Source organism: Myotis lucifugus, unplaced genomic scaffold (assembly GCF_000147115.1).
Source record: "Myotis lucifugus unplaced genomic scaffold, Myoluc2.0 scaffold_5, whole genome shotgun sequence".
Taxonomy (NCBI): domain Eukaryota; kingdom Metazoa; phylum Chordata; class Mammalia; order Chiroptera; family Vespertilionidae; genus Myotis; species Myotis lucifugus.
In genome coordinates, this window is record NW_005871053.1 from 12301103 (window position 1) to 12322467 (window position 21365).

Here is a 21365-nt window from a genome sequence, read left to right on the forward strand (position 1 = left end):
GAGCAAGCATCAATCTTCACTGAATAATAAGTAATATTACCACAAGCCCAATGCATGAGTATTTGGAAGCCAAATGCATAAATACCTGAAAGACATGCAGCCCATGCTTAGGACTGAATTAATCTCACACTGCCTACTCTAGCTCTGACACCCGTGAAATGAGATCAAGCAACAGATCCCAAGAAGCTGTGAATAAAATAAATTTTTATTAATCTAGCCTTCAAATGCATTAGGGAAGCCCATTATTTAAAATAAACTACCTTTTTAAACATAGAACTACCGTATGACCCAGTAATTCCATTCCTAGATATATATCCAAAAGAACTGAAAGCAGGGACACAAACAAATATTTGTCCACCAATATTCATAGCAGAATTATTTGTTATGTCCAAAAGGTGAAAACACCCAAGTGTTTATCAACAGATGAATGGATAAGCAAAGTGTGGTCTATACATACAATGGAATATTATTCAGCTTTAAAAGAAATGACCTAGCAATTCCACTTCGGGATATTTATTCAAAGAAAATGAACACACTAATTTGAAAAGATATATGCACTCCTTAATTGCAGCATTATTTAAAATAACCAAGATATGAAAGCAACCTAAATGTCCATCAACAGATGATTAAAAAATATATAATATATAATGAAACACTGCCATTTGCAGCAACATGGATGGACCTAGAAAGTACTGTGCTAAGTGAAATAAGTCAGACAAAGACAAATACCATATAATTTCACTTATATGTGGGATCTAAAAGACAAAACCAATGCATAAATGAAAAAAAACATGAACAGACTCACAGATATAAGAAACAAACTGATGGTTGCCAGAGGAGAAGGAGGTGGGGGAATGGGTGAAATAGGTGAAGGGAATTAAGAGGTAAAACTTTCAGTTATAAACTTAGTCATAGAGATGTAATGTGCAACATAGGGAATATAATAACTTCATATGGTGATAGATAGATGCTTACTAGACTTATCATGGTGATTCTTTTTAAGATATTTAAATGTTAAATCCCTATGTTGCAAATACTAATATAATATTGTATGTTAACTATACTTTGATTTAAAAACAGAAATAAAATTCTGATAAATGCTACAACACAAATAGACCTAGAAAGCATTATGCTTAGTAAAATAAGATAGACACAGAAATAGGTTATATAATTTCACTTATTAATGGCACCTAGAAAAGGCAAATTCATAAATACAGAAAATAGAATAGAGGTTGTCAGGGGTTTGGGAGAGGCAGGAATGGGGGCTATAATTTAATGGGCACAGAATTTTGTTGGGGATGATGAGAGGTTTTGGGTATAGAATCTATACTATAGATGATGGTGATAGTTACAATGTGAATGTATTTAATGCCATTGAACTGTACACTTATGAATGGGTAAAATAATAAACACAATGCTATATATTTTTATCATAATAATTTTTAAAAAACGATCTTTTTGGAATAAAAGAGCTTGGTCACGTGATGGTATTTGGTAAAAGAGACTCCATGTCTGAGCTTGCTTGATTGCTTTTGGTTTGCAGGCTGCTGGCTCTCAAATCGGGATGATGGTCAATTCCCTCACTAACATCGTTGTGGCCATGATTGTTGCCTTCTTCTGTAGCTGGAAGTTAAGCTTGGTCATAGTATGTTTCCTCCCTTTCCTGGCTTTATCGGGAGCTGTACAGACCAGAATGTTGACAGGATTTGCCTCTCAAGACAAGCAGGCTCTGGAGTCGGCGGGACAGGTAACCTTACGGACCCGGTTTTTAGACCAACTATGGCTGAATGGCTGTCACTGTTATAAGAATGAGTGTGTAGTACAAAGAAACTTAGGACGCTGTTCACCTACAACTTTCATGGTTAGCAACCTCCCACTAGCCCTTTTCATATGTGCCTCTGCTCAAAGGCTATGACAATCAAGTTCTGACACAGGGTTTGAGTAGGTGTGGACAGATAGTGGGGCATGTTCAATTTGGTTACATGTTCAATTTCCTCTCAATATAGTTATTTTTCCCACATCCCAATCTGGTGTATTCTCATTTGCAAGACCAGATAGTTCAGCTTTCTGTCTGTTCAGTTTTTTCATCTTAGTGATTTCCCCAGGTTATGCAGCCCACTTGGAGAAAGAGTTATCTTTTTAATGGCACAAACTTTTAATTTCACACTTTAATGCCTGTTAGATTTGTGGCAAATGTCTTTCCTAAACAGAACCATGAAGTACAACTTAGATTTCAAATACAATTAAGTTTTAGTTATGCACTTTTTAAAAAAATATGTTTTTATTGATTTTTAAAGAGAAAGGAAGGGAGAGGGATTGAGATAGAAACATCAATGAGAGAGAAACATCACTGATCAGCTGCCTCCTGCATGCCCCCCACCAGAGATCGGGCCTGCAACCTGGGCATGTGCTCTGACCGGAAATCAACTGTGAGCTCCTGGTTCCTGGGTGGATGCTCAACCACTGAGCAACATTGGCCAAGCTTAGTTATGCACTTTTAAAAGTATGTTCGAATTAATATCTGGTTATCAGGAGCAAATGAGGGAATGGCAGCATGGACATTTATTAAGTATAAGAAATCATGCACATACACACCCTTACTCTTTAAGAAAATTTACTATAATCTAGGTTTTGCCTCTTTTAAAAGAGAGAATGTGAACACTGCCTGAGTAGGCAGAAGCCAAAAGGATTTCATATGCCAATGGTTGTGTCTTTGTTTAGGATAGGACCCTAATTCAGAAGCTGATTATTTACCCTGAGTATGGATTGAAACAAAGTCAGAGTATAAACCAAAAGATAAACTTTACACTTAATTTAACTTAAATAATATTTGGTCAGATTAACTTTTTAAGGAAATAGAAGCTATGTTAAATTTATATTATTAAATAACCTTTTGTCTCAGAAGACATATAAAGATACCATTGTAGACTTTTTTAATATATTTATTTTTATTGATTTCAGAGAGGAAGGGAGAGAGAGAGATAGAAACATCAAGGATGAGAGAGAATCATCAATTGGTTGCCTCCTGCACTCCCCCCATTGGGGATCGAGCCTGCAATCCAGGCATGTGCCCTGACCGGGAATCAAACCATGACCTCCTGGTTCACAGGTCGATGCTCAACCACTGAGCCACGCCTGCCGGGCCCATTGTAGACATTTTAAATGAATTAACGATGAAGATAAAAAGCTTTCAAGGATTACCATGTGTATCTCCCATCTCCTCTCTTCCACAAGTGGAAGCAACACAGCCATGTTAGTATGAAGTAGAACTTGAGTTCAGCTGGCAGAATGTCTTGCATTCCTGTTGAGTTGATCTCCAACAACTTCGCTGTGTTCCATGATGATCCTTTGTCTGCGATTTGTACCACATTCTGCCATTTGCACTATAGTCTAATCCATGTAGCAGCTGAAATGTCACGAAAGTAATTTTTGCTCTTTTATTCCTAAGACTCTTTTTCATCCTTCAGATTACAAGTGAAGCCCTCAGTAATATCCGCACTATTGCTGGAATTGGAAAGGAGAGGCAGTTTATTGAAGCATTTGAGAGAGAGCTGGTGAAGCCATTCAAGACAGCCATTCGAAAAGCAAATGTTTATGGATTCTGCTTTGGATTTTCCCAATGCATTGTGTTTGTTGCTAATTCTGCTTCCTACAGATATGGAGGTTACTTAATCTACAACGAGGGGCTCCATTTCAGCTACGTGTTCAGGTGAGGACTATAGGCCAAGGTCATAAAAGATCAATATTCTGGGAAGAATAGCCTGGTTCTGTAAGTTAGCTTTTTGCTGCTTAAAAACCATCCCAAACTGGATGTCTTAAACAGCTGGGATTTATTATTTCTCAAGAGTCTGTAGATTTTCAGGGTGGTTCTTCTGGACTGGGCCAACTCAGTCAAGCTTCTGAGTGGGCTTCTGTCTCCACAGGGACGCTCTAGTAGGTGAGCTTGTTTTCTTCACATTATGTTCTCAGAGTTCCAAGTGCACCAAAGAGAGCAAGTCCCAGTGTGCAAGCACTTTTCAAGTCTGCATGCATCTTATTTTCTAACTAGAGGCCTGGTGCATGGGATTCGTGCACTGGTGGGGGCGTGGCCTGCAGGGATCAGCCGCTGTGGGAGCACCATTCATCCCAGTCAGCCCAGTGGTGCTCCCACTGTGGAGTGCACTGACCACCAGGGGGCAGCTCCTGCATTGAGCATCTGCCCCCTGGTTGTCAGTGTGTGTCATAGTGACTGGCTGACTGGTCGTTCTGTTCATTCCGCCATTTGGTCACTGGACTTTTATTATATAGGATATCTCTTTGACCAAAGAAAGTCACACAATCAAGTCCATATTTAAAGACTAGAGAACTGTAGTCCACCTTTTGATGAAAGTATCTGATATGTTTCTCCTTTATTCTCATCCTACTATCACACAACACTTCTGACACCAAAGTCCCACAACTCAACTTCATTCTGGCACCATGTTCCTGGAGATAGCATCAGAGCCCACACATGAAGGACATGGTCCTACAAGGCCACCCACCTTACCACACTCAGAACCCTCAGACCCTGTATCTTTCCCTGGAGGTGAAATGTGGTGGAAGAGACTGAAAGTTACACCCCTTTCCAAAAGTTATTTCACTAACATGATTGCTCTTCATATATGGGAAATTTCAAGGGCTTAGGTGCTCTGTGTCAGGAACTGGGAAAAGCGAAATGTTTCTCATTATAAATCACCATGTCACAGAGGAGTAAAAAAGTCGTATTGCAAAGGGGTGCATACATAGAAATAGGATGAATGAACCATTTTCATAATCTACCAGACTGGCTAATGCTGAGAAAATCTAGAGGCCTGGAATAGGATGGTTCAGAGAACTACCTTATTTGAACTCTACTTCTTACCAAAAGGGCATGTTTCCAGCTGACTCCTTCTAGGTGAAGATGGAAAAAGGCAGTTCAGGAGAATCATGTTCCTTTCTTAAAGCTGGACCCTGCTCTGCTATGAGATTCGCTTTGAGTCCAGTTTCTCACATTTCCAGAGGAGAGAGCCTGAGGGTGTCAGGACCCCAAGGGACATGTATATGGGTGTGCTGTGGAGGGTGGGAGGGCATAAGTGGGTAGGGGGAAATGGCCTGAGAAAGGCCTGGAGAGCATTAAGGAAAGTGGTCCTAATAGAAATTTGTTCTTTTGGTTTCATTCCCAAGTCATGAGTTCTGTCTTCTTGCCTTTGATATTCAACATAGAAGATTTTTTTTTCTCTTGCCCCATTACACTGACCCCAACCAGGAAAGTCTCTTTTCTAAATTTTTGCTCATTTACTAACTTAAATCCTCAATCACAAACTGGTGATTTATTTAGTTTATATAAGATTTTTGAAGAATTATTTATTAGCCAACATGTAAAAACTCAGAGACTGTAGAAAGCTCCTAATTTCTGGCTTCTCTTTAGATCACCTTCCACCACTTCCCATTTCATTCCAGTTGCTTCTCATTGCTTTAAACTTCAGACGGGCCTCCTGGAGATGTTTGGGTTTGCAAATCTGACCTAAAACAGAGCCATCAGACACATGAAGACACTGCTCCCTACCACTATAGAAGCAGGTCCTCTGTGCTTGGGACAACTTTTCAGGGTGCCCGTTGTATCACAATGTATATAGCAACAGAGCAGCTTCCATTTATTCATCCACTCATTCACTCATTTGCTCATTAATTACACACTATATGTTGAATATAGTTAAGAGCTGGGCCAAATAAAAGGATACAGGCAATTATATCTTTCTTTCACTGTCTGAAGCATGAATTATATGCATGCTTGGTACAGATTGATGCATTAATCACCAATCATTCTTTTATGCACTTATGATAGGTTCAAAAAATGTTAGCATTGTAAAAAAAAAAAAATTAACCCAATCTGGTGATTTTTATGCCCCCTTTATTTTTTTTTAAGAACTCTTTTCTCAAACACATTTTTAAAAAAGAAGCTATTGTAATTGAAGCAGGGTTGGGATGTCTGAGCTTCTCTTGTTTAATCCTCCCCTCACCCTTTTTTCATAGTACACAATTTGAACACTGCTAATCTCTCCAACCCTAGCTCCCCAGACAAGTCTAAAGTGACCTGTCCAAGGTTGCTCAGTTCTTTGCTAACAGAACCAGGACTAGACCCCCAAACTCCTGCCTTTCAGGCCCTCACACCAAACACACCACATTCCTCTCGACATGGGTGTCTATCCAATTGCAGGGTGATCTCTTCAGTTGTACTGAGTGGGACGGCTCTTGGAAAAGCCTACTCTTACACCCCAAGTTATGCCAAAGCTAAGATATCAGCTGCACGCTTTTTTCAACTGCTGGACCGACGACCCCCGATCAATGTATACAGTGGTGCAGGTGTAAAATGGGTGAGTACTGAGATGGGGGTATGAGGGCAGTGGGGGAGGGTTGTGCTTATGTGCGTGTGAAGAACAGCTATTGGGGCTGATCATACACCACCACCACATAGCTTCTAAATTTCTGCAGCACATGGGTTCATTCATATGCACTCAGAATGGACAGACAGATTTATAAATGTAAAGAAATGAGGTAAATTAGCATTAAAAATTATTTATAAAGAAGACATTCGAAGAAAATAGCAAGATCCAGTGAATGCTAAATTCTGTGTACTATAAAACACACTTAGTTCCAGAATAATGAAGCTATCCAAACACCATGTTTTCTGCTGATGTTCTGGGATGGAATGTAGAAAAACCAGTTTTTCCTGTCCAGTGATATTGTTGTAATTCATGTTTATCTGTGTTCAAGTTTTAGCTTATTATATGGGCGGCTAGAAAATTAATTTGATCTTAACAAAATATCTCTTCTCCTAATTTATAGTCTCCATAGGCAGTTTTTAATCTTCTCTGTTTGTTTTCAAATATCCTAAAATGTTCAGGAGAGCAAAACAAATGTAAACTTTATAAAGCTAAACTAAATTCAGAAATCTTTTTAAATTGATCAAATGACCTGTTTCTCTTTTAGTCCAATGAAAGTAAAGTCTCTGTGTGGCCTATTACATATCTATTCATTTCTAGAATTCATAATTCAGATAGTGCAACTGAAGGTATTCACATTTGCAGTAGAGGGCTTAGGTCACTTTCTAAGACATTTCAAGTGTAATGCTATTATTTGAAATCTTTGGGGGAATAGAGCTAGAGGGTTTGGACAATTCCTGGCTTCTAAGATGTAATCATATATTCTAGCTATTCTTTTCCATTTGACATTCTTCCAGAATGTCAAGTAATGGATGACAAGGAAATCCCTTAGGTTAGAATGGGAATAAGAGCTCACATATCTTTAATTTCAGAATAAAGGCTCAAACCTCCCTTTATTCTGCACCTGCTGGAATAGGGAATTCATTAAATAGCTGTCTTTGTGCTTTGCACTTTGGCAGCATGGTGCTGAAGGTATCTTAAGCAGGGATTTAAAACTCAGATTTAGTTGCATTTTCCATATTCTAGTAGGTATATTTATAATTCCAATCTTCCCATCCACAGGACAACTTCCAGGGGCAGATTGACTTTGTTGACTGTAAATTTACATATCCCTCTCGACCTGATATACAAGTTCTGAATGGGCTCTCAATATCGGTTAGTCCAGGGCAAACACTGGCATTTGTTGGAAGCAGTGGATGTGGCAAAAGCACCAGTGTCCAGCTGTTGGAGCGTTTCTATGATCCTGACCAAGGGAAGGTGGTAAGCAATGCAAAAGCTTTAGGGGATTTTGCTTTCTGCAGAATATCTCCCACCCCTGAGAGTGGCCTTCAAGATTGCGCCTTGGCAGACTCACTCTACAGCACTAGCCTTGGCCTTTCCCCCATATGGATAGTTTCCAGAACCGGTCATTTGCTGGTTGACCTGATTCTACCTCACAATTTCTAATATCAGATTCTTCCCAGTTCCAGATGGCCTGCTGACCAGTTAGGCAAGGAAAACCGGGCACACTGCAATGCTGGAGATGAGTGTATTTAGCAGAAGCATTCACTTACCCGTAAATGGAGCAGAAAGTGCAGACTAATCAGGAGACTAATGACTGGGAACGGAAAAAAGTGGGGGTGATAAGGGACACAGTGATAGATGAGCAAGAATGGGGATTTGAAGAAATCTGAGACAATCCTGGTTTAAGACGCTTCAGTCTAAATAGTACAAGGAACTCAAATGGTAGTCATGCACCATAAAGCTTTGGTGAGAATATTTGAAAAATTGGCAAATTTGCTTTGTTGTTTATTTTTCCGCAGTATTTCTTTCTCTTTTCTCTCCGTTTATGTTACTTTCTTTCTTTCCAAAGAATATATGCAGAGGAGTATAAAACAAAATAAGAAAGATTTGTAATGAAAAACAAGTCTTTATTCTACTCTTTCTACCACTCCCCCATTTCTCTGCTCAAAGGCAACCATTTTGACCACTGATGTTTTCAGATCTCCCAATGATTACCTCAGTGCCTCTAAATAATATGCTTATGCTGCTGTTTTGTGATTTAACAAATTTAGATTCTGTTGAAGTGATGAAAATTTAGCTGGCTCTCACTACTCTTTCTCCTTTTACCCACCCCCTCACAATACTACTATAGATATATAAAAGTTCCTCTACTTGTAAATTTAACTAATATACTTCTGTTTCTTTTCTTTTTTTTTTTTTTACCACATATAGATAACATCTCTGGAATTCTCCCTTTCTAAGATGAGAATATTAGCAATTCTACCTTTATTTTCAGCTCTTCCTCCTTTAACCTGTCAAGTCCTATTAACTACACTTTTATAGGCTCAATAATACAAAATGCTCACATTCTGTTTATAACATTTCTTACCTTTCATGCTTTCATTTTAGGCTGATTCTTAAAGTTGAAAATCAATGACCAACTTTTATTCTGATTATATAAATAAATAGTGTTTATCCCTTAGTCAAGTAGTGAGGTCTATTAGCATTACATTTTCTTTCTGGTTTTTCTGAAAGATTATTTTTCTGGTATTCTCTGCCTTTATAAGTCTTTATGTTCTTCCAGAGTTTCTATCCTGCTACCTATCCTGAGGGATCTGCTTCCTTCCCTCATTTCTGCCACTGCCTTGGCTAATTATAACCTGTACCTGCTGAATAATTTGCACCTTGAGTTTCCTGCAATATTTTCTTAGATTAGATCTATCATTTCCTAGTCCCTATATCATTCTCTTTCTTGCTCTTCACTCTTATCTTATTGGAGTATGCCCACAGTAGTTTTCTAAGATGTGATGCAGAGGCAAGGGTCTGGAAATGCTTTATTCTGCTCCACACTTGATTGACTGTTTCATCTTAATATTTTGAAAAAGGCCTTTTTTATTTCCCTGAATAGTTTAATCTTCATTGCAATGAGCATAAATAACTTTATGAAGAGAAATGCTGAGAAAAACATACATATTATGTATATTTCTCTGAATGTGCTCAGTGAATGTTCTGGTCCTAGGTAGAGAGCAATGTCCATGAGGAAATCAAAATGATTCCTTGCATTTTGTGGACTCAATATATTTTGTTATCATTGTAAAACATTTCCATAAACATTTTTAAGTAGAAAGAAATACCACCTTTTATGCAATTTTGAAAATCCTCTTTGCTCTTAAGGAAGCTACTGAATGCAAGCATTCAACCTTTTCAACATTTAATTGGCTACCTATGGTGTGCAGGACTGCACTGGGCCCTGTGGGAGATATTAAGGACCATGAAGCATGACTCTGTCTTCTAGGAGCTTACAATACTAGCACATGTGCAACAATTAGCAAACAGCTCCAGTATTTAATTAAGTATTAATTGTGCTTTGCAGACTATACAAACTATGGAAAATGAGTAGAGGAAAATGATAGAGGGCTAATTGTTGAGGAATGCCTTATGTTCTTTCTAACAGTGTTTGCTTTTCTCATTGCTGAGATATTATCTACAATATAATATGCTCACACCATTTACCATAGTCTTTTTCTGAAATCAAAGGACCAAATACTTTACAGTAGTATGTTAGTACTTTTAAGTGAACCAGCTCAAATGGTAGATATTTGAGTTCCTATACTTAACTGCCTAACTAAGGAGTGAGTTCCTTAAAAAATATATATTTTCTTTCTATAGCAGGCAAAAGACTGCTTAGCTTAGTGCCTCTGTGGTAGGGGATTCAATATATGTTTGTTGACTAAGTGAGTAAATGTATTCCTTTCTTACTCAGGTCTATTATCTAGTTATGCAGAGACTGATGTCAGTAAGCTCATGGAAACAGGTTTGATTCTTATGTGGTCCAATTTTATAACCCATGGGGTCTCAAATTTGAGCAGTTCTACAAATCTGTGGAGGATGCCCTGCACCAAAGTATAAGGGGACCTTTAAAAAAACTAGCCTGTGTGGCTCAGTGATTGAGCATTGACCTATGAACCAAGAGATCACTGGTTCAATTCCTGATATCAGGGCATATGCCTGGGTTGTGGGCTCCATTCCCGTAGGAGGGGTGCAGGAGACAGCTAATCTATGATGTTTCTCTCTTATTAATGTTTCTATCTCTCTATCCCTCTCCCTTCCTCTCTCTTTAAGAATCAATAAGAACATAAAAAAAAACACAACTAAATACTGCCCTGAGTACTTTTCTCATTTGTACCACCTGTACAGCTAAACTTTGGGAAGCAAACAAACAAAACCATAGTCTGATTATAACTTTGACACCATTCTGATAGACCCCACCTCCAAGGGTCAAAGGCAACATAATTTATTTCTAAGAGTCCTGGGATTATTGTCTCTTCAGCAAAGCAAATATCCTACATAATATTAATTCTAGAATATAAACTTTCCTTGCCACTGGAATTCTAAAACTTAATGCCCTGGTTGTTACTTCTGTTGGCAGATGATCGATGGGCATGACAGCAAAAGGGTGAATGTCCAGTTTCTCCGTTCCAACATTGGAATTGTTTCCCAAGAACCGGTGTTGTTTGCCTGTAGCATAACAGACAATATCAAGTATGGGGACAACACCAGAGACATCCCCATGGAAAAAGTCATAGAAGCTTCAAAGCAGGCTCAGCTGCATGACTTTGTCATGTCACTCCCAGAGGTAAGTACTGTGTCAGAGTGGTTCCCTAGGGGAGATGGTGATGGGGAGAGAGAAAATAACCAAAGAGTATCATGATTTGGGCTCAAGGAGAAAGTCAAAGGCAACACAATTTATTTCTCAGTGCCCGGGGTTCACCTCAGTCTTTTAAACAAAATAAATGTCCATCAACATACTTTTTACTTTAGGAAAGTATTCTATCATCAGGTACAAAGGATGCTATAGTACATAAAGCAGTAGCACATTGGACATCAGCCTAGCATAGTGAAAAAAAGTCCTGAGATTTAAAGCAGACCGGTTTGAACCCAAGCTCTGTCACTTACTAACTGTGTAATGTTGGGACAATTACTTATCTTGCCTGAGACTCAGTCATCTGTAAAAAATAACATTAGAATGAAAGAATATACGTAATAGCCACACAAAGAAAGCTGCTGCTGTTATTATTGTCGTCATAATTTCATTACTTGGCAGCACAGACTGCAGCTGGAATGGTTTCCCAGGAACCAGGGCAGCTGGTGGGCTAAGGTGCATCTGCCTGAGCGTGTCACACTCTTCCAAAGCCAAGTGTGAACTTAGCACAGTATCGACTCTTGAACTTTTTCATCTACCAAGTCTCTCTTGGTGATTGATCACAAAGAAAATTAAGACATGGAAACTGGATTTTAGGAGGCAAATATTGCATTAATTTTTTCCACTGCTTTCTCTTAAATACCACTTGGAAATTGCTTTTCTTTGTAAGTGATTACATTTATAACTTTTGTGGTGGGCCTTTTTTTATTTTATTTTATTTTATTTTTTTCACAAAGGCTTCTAAGTCTTGGGCTCCTGACCTCATTCTGTCTTGTAGCCTAATGTGGAAATGACTACTTGCTGTAACTTGAATGAAAGGCAAAGCTGTGTCCGTTGAAAGATTCATTTATTCCACAAATCTTTGTTGAGCACCTACTCATTTTGTGGGAGACACTGGCTTAGAGTTAATTTATTGCCTCTTTCTCAGATAGACTTACCTATAATACCTTTCACTGAACACTTTTTCTCAGTGGTGAAAGTAGGACAAAGTAGGCTATTATGAGTCTCAGTTGGCTTGGTGGAGCATTTGTCAGGAGGCTAGGGAGGCAGAGGCAGACCTATTGTGGAAGGCAGGCAGAGTAATGGTCAAGGGCAAAAGTTCAGAAGCCAGACACACCTGGATTTAGAATTTATTGTCACTGCTTTTTATTTGTCTATTTTTACACAATTTTCTTAGCTGTGTGTGTCTAAGTTTTGTAATCTGTAAAATAGGGAGAAAATGATTTTTGTGATTATTAAATGATAATCTGACTAGAATAGTTGTTTGGCACAGTACCTAATGCCTAGTAAATAGTCCATCAACGTTAACTATTTTTATGTAGTTATGCCAGGAATCTAGCTAGGAATTTTCCTTCATAATTTCATCTAAAACGCACAACAAATATGTGAACTAGTTATTAACATCTGCATCTTTCAGATTGGTTTATTCCTCAAAGAAATTTAAATAATGTTCTCATGATCACAGAGCTAGTAGCAGCAAAATGGAGATTCACATCTAGGCTTGTGGTCTAGAATGCTGCCTCCTCCACAGGGGCCTCGACTAGAAGATCTCTCACAAGGCCCTTTTCCCTAGGGTTATTCTGTCTTAGATCTTCCACAGAGGAGTTTGGAAATCAGGGAATCTGGAAGCAGTGAGGAATCTCACACACAGAGAAAGAGATCAAAATACAAAACTAAAGGAAATGCAGAGGAGGGTGTAAAAGGGCCCCTTGTTTCCCAGCGGAAAAGATCACAGACTCCATGTTTGTCGCAGATTTCTAAGTGGATTTGACATCCAATGTAGAAGGACCCATTCACTATTTCCAATTTCAAAAAACAACCAATTGTTTCAGTTCCCAGAGGGATCAGTGATGGGGGCTCCATACAGCATAGGAGCAATGGCTGCTACTGGTTTTCAAACTTATCCTACTTTTTCCAGAAATATGAAACTAATGTTGGGTCCCAGGGGTCTCAACTCTCTCGGGGAGAGAAACAACGCATTGCTATTGCTCGGGCCATTGTGAGAGATCCTAAAATCTTGCTACTAGATGAAGCTACTTCTGCCTTAGACACAGAAAGTGAACAGGTATGTATCGGTTTTCTGAAGTTTTAGATCATTATAAATGAGTCTTTTCCTGTAATATTTGCCCTTCTAAAATGGCATTATTTTCAATTTTCTGATTCATGTACAGTAGAAATTGCCAATACTCTGCAGTGAAGGACAATAGTCTGGAGCAGTTATTTTCAACCTTTTTCATCTCATGGCACACATCAAATGCTAAAATTCTGTGACACACCAAAAATATACATATATTTTTGTTGATCTGATGAAAAAGAGATATAATGTTGATTTATTCACACTGGATAGCTATTGTTGTGTTGGGTGTTGTCATTTTTTTATTTGACAATCTAAGGGAAAAGAGGTCAGTGCCCCCAATTAAATAGTCAGGTATTGCATGTTTAAAAAATTCATGCAGCTCAACGATTGAAAATCGCTGAACTGGAGAAAGTAATTTAAAATAGGGTTGCTTCAAATTTAAAAAAAATATTTTAACTTTAAAATAAAAATTGTTTTTAAGATTCTCTAAGCTTGGTGACATTTTTTTCAAAGGCAAAGAATTAGCTTTATTAAGTGAAGTAAAATAATCCAGGTCATTTGTTGGGCATTGCCATTTTTATAGTTCTAAAGTGCTGTGCAGAGCAGGTAGGCAGCATACAACACCAAGTAAGAGGTGGTATCTGCTGTGCAGTTTGAATGAAAGGAGATGCAATTGAGCAAAAAAACACAATTATGAAATTTACTATTGATTAACTCCTTGAACACCAGGATTCCATTTTGGAGCCAGCTAAAATATCCTCGCTGAAGAACAAAATCAGGAATGTTCAATGACTTCTACCTTTCCTTGCTTCCTTGGTTTCATTTTAGCAAACTAGACTATCAGGTATTTTGAAATTACGTCATGACCTCGTAGTTTGGTTCATGCTAGCTTCACTGACATTTCTCAGCCTATGGACTGCAACTCAAACCATTGGTGCATTATATTCAGCAGATATTTATTTATTTTATGTCAAGCCTTTGGGTTTAACCCCTGACTATAGCAATGTTACTCAGGTAGAATTAAACAGAACTCTTGCAATGGTGAGCCGGGGAACAAGCATGTATCTTTGCATCATCTTTCTACCTTTTCTTTGCAGACGGTGCAGGTTGCCCTGGACAAAGCCAGAGAAGGACGGACCTGCATTGTCATTGCCCACCGTTTGTCCACCATCCAGAACTCGAATATCATTGCTGTCATGTCCCAGGGGACAGTGATTGAGAAGGGGACCCATAAAGAACTGATGGCCCAGAAAGGAGCCTACTACAAACTGGTCACTACAGGAGCCCCTATCAGTTGACCTGACTCTAGAATTTCACACACAGATGATGCACCAATTACAGGAGTGCCATGGGTTATATTTTTCCTTTAAGAAGATATGATGATTATTTTACTTTCACACACATTGCCATACATTGGGATCCAAGCTAACTTCTAATGACCTTTGATAATAATTTAGTTCTAGCCCTGGCTGGTTTGGCTCAGTGGATAGAGCATCGGCCTGTGGACTGAAGGGTCCCAGGTTCGATTCCGGTCAAGGGCATGTACCTTGGTTGCAGGCACATCCCCAGTGGGAGGTGTGCAGGAGGCAGCTGATCGGTGTTTCTCTCTCATCGATGTTTCTAACTCTCTATCCCTCTCCCTTCCTCTCTGTAAAAACTCAATAAAATATATTTTAAAAAAATAATAATAATTTAGTTCTAAATGCCTATATCTAGAAAAATGAAATAAGGTAGGTCCAATGTGAGTGAAAAGCCAATGTCTAGCAGCTTTTTAGGCATCACCTGATGCTTACTCCATGCAGGAGCCAGTCCCCTTGCTCCATGGGAATCAGTGAGAAGTCTTGGAGTAAATGAGAATTTGAATTCCTTAAGGGCAGAAGAGGTTTGTGTGTGTGTGTGTGTGTGTGTGTGTGTGTGTGTGTGTGTTGTTGTGTTGTTGTTTTTTTCATTTTGAGCCCATAATTTGTTAGCCCCAAGACAATAAAAGTGGGAAATGTTCATTCTTCCCATTAAGATAGAGCAGTGCCTTTCAATGGAAATATAATGAGTCACTAATGCAAGCCACATATGTAATTTAAAAATTTCTAGTTACATTAAAGAAAGGAAAGCAAAAAGGTGAAATTAATGTTAATAATGTTTTTATTTAAGCTGATATATCCAATATATTATCACAACATGTAATACATATAAAAATTATTAATATTTTGTTATTTTATCATATTAAATTTCCAAACACTGATGTGTATTTACACTTACTGCATATTTCAGTTCTGACTAGCCACATGTCAAGTTCCCAGTAGCAGCATGTGACTAGAGACTACTCTATCAGACAGACAGGGTTAGAGAATCCAGGTTCATGTATTTCCTGATCTGAGCCTCAGTTATTTCTTTATGATTCAAGTCCTATAAAAACATGAGCCCAGGCCTAACTGGTTTGGCTCAATGGCTAGAGCGTCAGTCTGCAGACTGAAGGGTCCCAGGTTCCATTCCGGTCAAGGACACATGTCCCAGGTGCAGGCTCCATCCCCAATAGGGGCCGTGCAAGAGGCAGCCAATCAATGATTCTCTCTCATCATTGGTGTTTCTATCTCTCTCTCCCTCTCCCTTCCTCTATAAAATCAATAAAAAAAAAACTTTTTTAAAAATAAAAAATATATTTTTAAAATTCTTTACATCATTCATTTTATTTGTGTCACCTGTTGAATTGAGTTGCAAAAAGGGAAAGAACTAAGGTTGCTTAGTGTAACACAATATAACTTTGATTGGCATATTATTAATTCCATCAAGGTCTTCTTTCCAAAATATGTTTAGTTCCAGTTAACTTATCAGAATAATTTATGATTTTTTTTCCTATGAAGAATTCTTATGAATAGTTGGAGCAGCACATCTTCCTACTTATTTTGGGAAGAGACCCTCAGTCATTTAATGCTTCTCAAAACTATATGGAGGCAGATATCCATAAACCAGAAATGTAACTATGAAAAAAAAGTAGAAGAGTTGGCCTCTAGATTTTTTTGTCTAGAAACTATTTTTCATGTAGTTACTCTATGTCTATTCTACATGTGCTTTTAGGAAATTATTTCAATGAATAGACACTTTGAATTTAGTGGTATATTCATGCATGCAATGTTTGGAAATTAAACACTCACTGAAAAATGTAGATCCTGAAATGTTTTGATACTATGTCCTGAAAGAGAAAAATACATAGGATCATAATTAAATATGATTTGCCAAGTATTTATTCATGAATTAAATGTAAATGTCCTATCCTAAGAAAATATCAGGACATTATCATAAGGTTGGTTTAAGATCCCACCTCATATTTCCAACTGAGAGCTAGATTCTCTTACGCATGTAGATTCTCTCTGTAATCAGGTCATATAAGGCTGTTAGTGGAGATTAAAAATTTGCAAATTTTATTGCTGCTTTCTAACACATTTTGAGATTAATTTACATATGTGTGCCATTATAAAATAAGCATTATGTCCATTTGTATTTGTTTTAAATTTCCAGATCAAGTGAATAATCTCACCTGCTATGTAAGTGATGACAGATGAAAGTAAGTTAAACTGAGAAATGCAATTCCAATTTCTTTCACACTGTGTTCAATTAAATGCCCAATTAATTTAAACGGATGGACTGTAAATAAAGCAGTGCACATGATTATCATCTAATTGGCACTGGCCAGCATTATAATGTGCTCATTAGTGAGTTGTATGGTATCCTAAGGCTCATAATGAGTAATCAGGATACACATGATTGGCATATAGCTGTCTGGATGCAATTACTCAATGCAATAAATCAGCACTTGGACAAAATTTGCAGTAGATTAAGGAAGAAGAATACATAGCCAGCTGGTGAATTGGCAATTCCCTACTGTTTGTAATTCAGGTACAGCTTCTACTCTCAGATACAAAGAGATAAATGTGAGGACAACAGAATGGCTGGAGATAAAAAGGGAAATGTTCACTCAAGGTGACCCAGAACAGTGTCTACAATTATTAACAACTAGAGGCCTGGTGCACAAAATTCATGCACAGGGGTGGAGTGTCCCTCAGCCCAGCCTGCACCCTCTGGCAATCCGGAACCCCTTGGGGGATGTCCAACTGCCGGTTTAGGCCTGATCCCACAGGGATGGGGGCAGGGGCCGAGGTCGAGGCGGTTAGGGGCGATCAGGCAGGCAGATGAGCACTATGTCAGGCATCATAGGTTAGCCCACTTGACACCCATCTTACACCCCATTGCCTTTGCTTGCCTCTATTACAGAGGTTGGAAAGTAAAGTAGTCACCTCCCCAGACTCCCTTGCAGGGGAGGCCATATGATACTGTTTTGGTCAATGAAATATAGACACAAGTCTCTATGGAGGCTGTCCCTTCTGGAATAAAGCCTGGGTCAAAAACAAAAGCCAATTTTCCTTCTTTCTTCTTTCCTGAATGCACAGCAGCCGTGCTGTGGTCATTTGGACATGACTATGAATGGCAGAGCAGGTAGACAACTTGAGTCTGATTCCTGGACATCCTTGAGAAGCTGCTCCAGCCTGGGCTACCTAACTCCAGCCATCCTATCACACAAGAAAAAGACACCTCTCACCTGCTAAGCCCTGAAGTCATTTTTTTTTATTGTTGTTAATTTGGAATTAACATAATTAATTGATACAGTTAGATTTTTATAAATAAAAATACTGAAACATAAATATAAAGAAAAGAATGAAACATTGAAGTATTGATTTGTGTTTGAATGACCTTAAAATATGACCTTTACACCTAGAGGTTTTCCAAAAATATTGATTGAAAGAAGGAATTAATCATAGTCTTTCTTTTCAAATGTCACTCCTACGAAAAGAGATATAACTGGATGGAAGTCCTCACAGCTCATTCTAGTTTTCCAAGAACATTTCATGTACCTTCCTTTACTATGCTTTAACTGAAGAGGTTTTTACTTAGGGACTTGGTGTTTTGTGATTATGCTTTCTCATCCTCTCATATGATAAAAAGTAAATTTTAACAAAGAGAGAATGAATCTGAAATAGGTGGGTTAGAAGAGATGGGGAATAATGGTACCAGCTAACTTGTAGCTGGGTATAGTCTCAATTCAGTTCTTCCAAGCCCACAGGCCAGAGATAGCCCTGGTGTCCGCCCACAGTGGCAGCAGGTAAGCCTGGAACCCTGGGGGTCTCCTCAAGGGAAAGGCCCATATCAAAGTCACTCCTTGCATATCTAGCACCTAAATGATTTTAATAAGTGTTTGACAGAGGGTGGTAGGAAGGTTAGGGAGAAAAGAAAAGCATGGACAGAAGGGGTCCTGTTTGAGACTGAAAAGATCTTAGAAGCTACTTGGAACTGGATCTGTAATTGTCATTTAGCATGATCATCCTCAAAAATCTTGTCATCATATAATTTGATGTTAGACTTGTGGTGCATTCAAAAAAAACATAACAGCAACCATGAAATTTAAAAAGTAAAACTTACCTTTATGTGTTTGAGAGATCCGTAATTAGTCCACAACAAACGTACTAACAGGATATTTCAATTTTCTAGTTACTTCCCTCATACAGTGCAGTTTAGTTAAGCACCTCCAACTCCCCTCCCACCGAGCAAATTTCTTCTCAGCCTGCTATAAATAACCCCTTAGTATCTCTTCCAGCAAGAACATCTTCCTCTTTAAGTTGTTAAGAAAGGGGAAATGGAGCCGATAATTTCATTATGGATCTCTTTTGTAAAATAGGTGAGCAGAAAAATCTATGAATATTCTCATGTTAATAATCTTGCTCTATAACATCCACCACATTATTTCATGTATCTATGCATCTCTTTACATAGCTATAAAATTTAGATTCTAATTGGAATAGGATGTTTTAAAGACTGAAAGGTATTATATAAATCTAAATCTAAAATTATTTATTAAAAAGCAAATTACAAAATGAAGTACTGTTTAGAATTTACAGCCTTATTCATTGCATGTAAGTAAAATGTAATATGCTCTGGCTCTTTTTTTTTTTTAAATCCTCACCTGAGGATATTTTTCCATTGATTTTTAGAGAGAGTGGAAGAGAGAGGGAAAGACAGAGAGAAATATCAACTTGAGAGAAACACATCGATTGGTTGCCTCCTGCACACATCCCAACCATGGCCCAGGCTGGGCAGGAACCTGCAACCAAGGTACGTGCCTGTGACCAGAATCCGAAGGCTGACGCTCTATCCACTGAGCCATGCTGGCTAGGGCTGTTCTGGCTTTTCTTCCAATTTCATTAAAGAAGATCCTTAGAGCTGCAGAATGTCAGAGCTGGAATGAATCTTCCATTCTAAGTCCACTTGAAGGTCCTGATTTGAGAAATTAGTCAACTAAACCCACCAACATTAAATGGCCTCCCAGCATCACAGTAGTTAGATTTGAGACAGATTAAAACCTAGGTCTGATGACTCCAGTCCATAATGCCTGCTGCAAAATCCACAGTCTTTTTTACATCTATCTGTCCTTGAACTTGCTAGCACCTGCCCCCTTGTATTATGATACCCTTTGGGATCCACATAGGGACATGTGGCACCACCATCAACATTCCAATGCTAAAGGATAAGAAGCACAATAAAATCTCACAAACTCAGACAGAGGCATTTACTTTCCCTTTGTTAAGCCAATGCAATCCTATATAATAAAAGGCTAATATGCAAATCGACCAAACAGTGAACGACCGGTCGCTATGATGCACACTGACCACCAGGAGGTAGACATTCAATGCAGGAGCTGCCCCCTGGTGGTCAGTGCACTCCCACAGGGGGAGCGCTGCTCAACCAGAAGCTGGGCTCATGGCTGGCAAGTGCCTCTTCCACCTCTGCGGCATCACTAAGCGTCAGTCGGACATCCCCTGAGGGCTGTGGGACATCCCTCGAGGGCTCCTGGACTGCGAGAGGGCACAGGCTGGGCTGAGGGAACCCCCCAAGTGCACAATTTTTGTGCACCAGGCTTTTAGTCTTTATATAGAAAGATAGCAGGGCCTTTACCATTTCTTTCACTCAAAACATTGTTAAAAGACAGAGTTTGGAATGATTCTGCAGAAAAAGAGATCTCGAGGGTCAGATGCTTTGCATGCACAATTATGAAGCTTGAGGGCAAAGGTGCCGTCTATGAAAGGCAGTGACAAGCGAATGCAACGTCCAGCTTTAGAAAACTCCTTCCGTTAATGGCAGAATGTGTGAACAAGGATGACAGGCTGCATCCAGGAAAAAGTCAATTCTTTGAACAGAAATTAGAGTGTGACTGGCCCAATTGATGTGCAAGGGTGGGTGAGAGCTAGAGGAGGAAAGAAGCCTTAATTAGTTCTGGGTTTCTTTCCCAGACTCGCATATGGCCTGCTCCTCCTGCAGGGCACACAGCAGGTCCTCCCAGGGAAGTGGTTTCTGCCTTCTCTTGTGCCAGCACTGGAAGTGGGCAAGGTGCTGCCAGAGCAAACGCTCCTCTTGGCAGTGCCTGATCTAAGCCACAAGCCCACTCACCAGGACCACAGTGGCTGCCCTGCCCTTATTACCTGCCCCTACCCCTGCCCTGGCAGCTCCTTCAGAACATAGTCACAATTTTTGGGGGGGAACTGTCACAATTTTTTTTTAACTGAAGCAGATTCTGCTCAGAAATCATATGGCAAAATATTAGAAGAAAAAAGATTCTAAGAAATTTTAAAATTTAAAACAGAAAATAATTAATCAGCTTGACGCTAACCTTTCTAACCTCAATCTTTGAATTTTCTCCCTCCTTGAGAACAATCACTTCTGTGCTGCCAAAGGAAATGAGATGTAATTTCTTCTAAGTCATTACTGTGAGCTCCATCAAAGAGCAGCAAAGACAGTAATTAGTATTAGTACTCCACATTAAACCACCCTCAAATTGGACAAAATGTACATTTGTCCTTTGCCGAGCTGAAATGAAGCACTTCTAATTCTTAGAATTCTCCTACAAGTTGCCGTCTTTTGGAAGAAGTTTTTGAACTGTTGATTCTTATAGACCTTTCTTGCTGTTAGCATTTTGTCTTTAAAGAAAAACAAAATAAAGTCCTTTTAAAAAATGAACAAGTCGTATCATATTACCTTTAGTGTGCAATCACTATTGGAAAGCATGAAAGGTCAGGGGACAGGGAAAACATTAGGAACACCACCTTAGTTTCTTGGCTACACT

The 21365-nt window shown here is 38.8% G+C and overlaps 1 protein-coding gene across 2 annotated transcripts in view; it reads left to right on the forward strand.

Moving 5' to 3' along the window:
- The window catches only part of ABCB11 (ATP binding cassette subfamily B member 11), an 83047-nt gene extending 68277 nt beyond the window's left edge, over positions 1–14770 (forward strand). For both annotated transcript variants that reach the window (XM_023745221.1, XM_023745216.1), the window contains 7 exons: positions 1544–1747; positions 3468–3709; positions 6215–6371; positions 7503–7700; positions 10852–11058; positions 13043–13189; positions 14299–14770. In XM_023745221.1, coding sequence (XP_023600989.1) covers positions 1544–1747; positions 3468–3709; positions 6215–6371; positions 7503–7700; positions 10852–11058; positions 13043–13189; positions 14299–14499 — 1356 coding nt within the window. In that variant the 3' untranslated portion in view covers positions 14500–14770. The remainder of the gene's footprint in view (positions 1–1543; positions 1748–3467; positions 3710–6214; positions 6372–7502; positions 7701–10851; positions 11059–13042; positions 13190–14298) is intronic.
- Positions 14771–21365: the final 6595 nt, after the last annotated feature.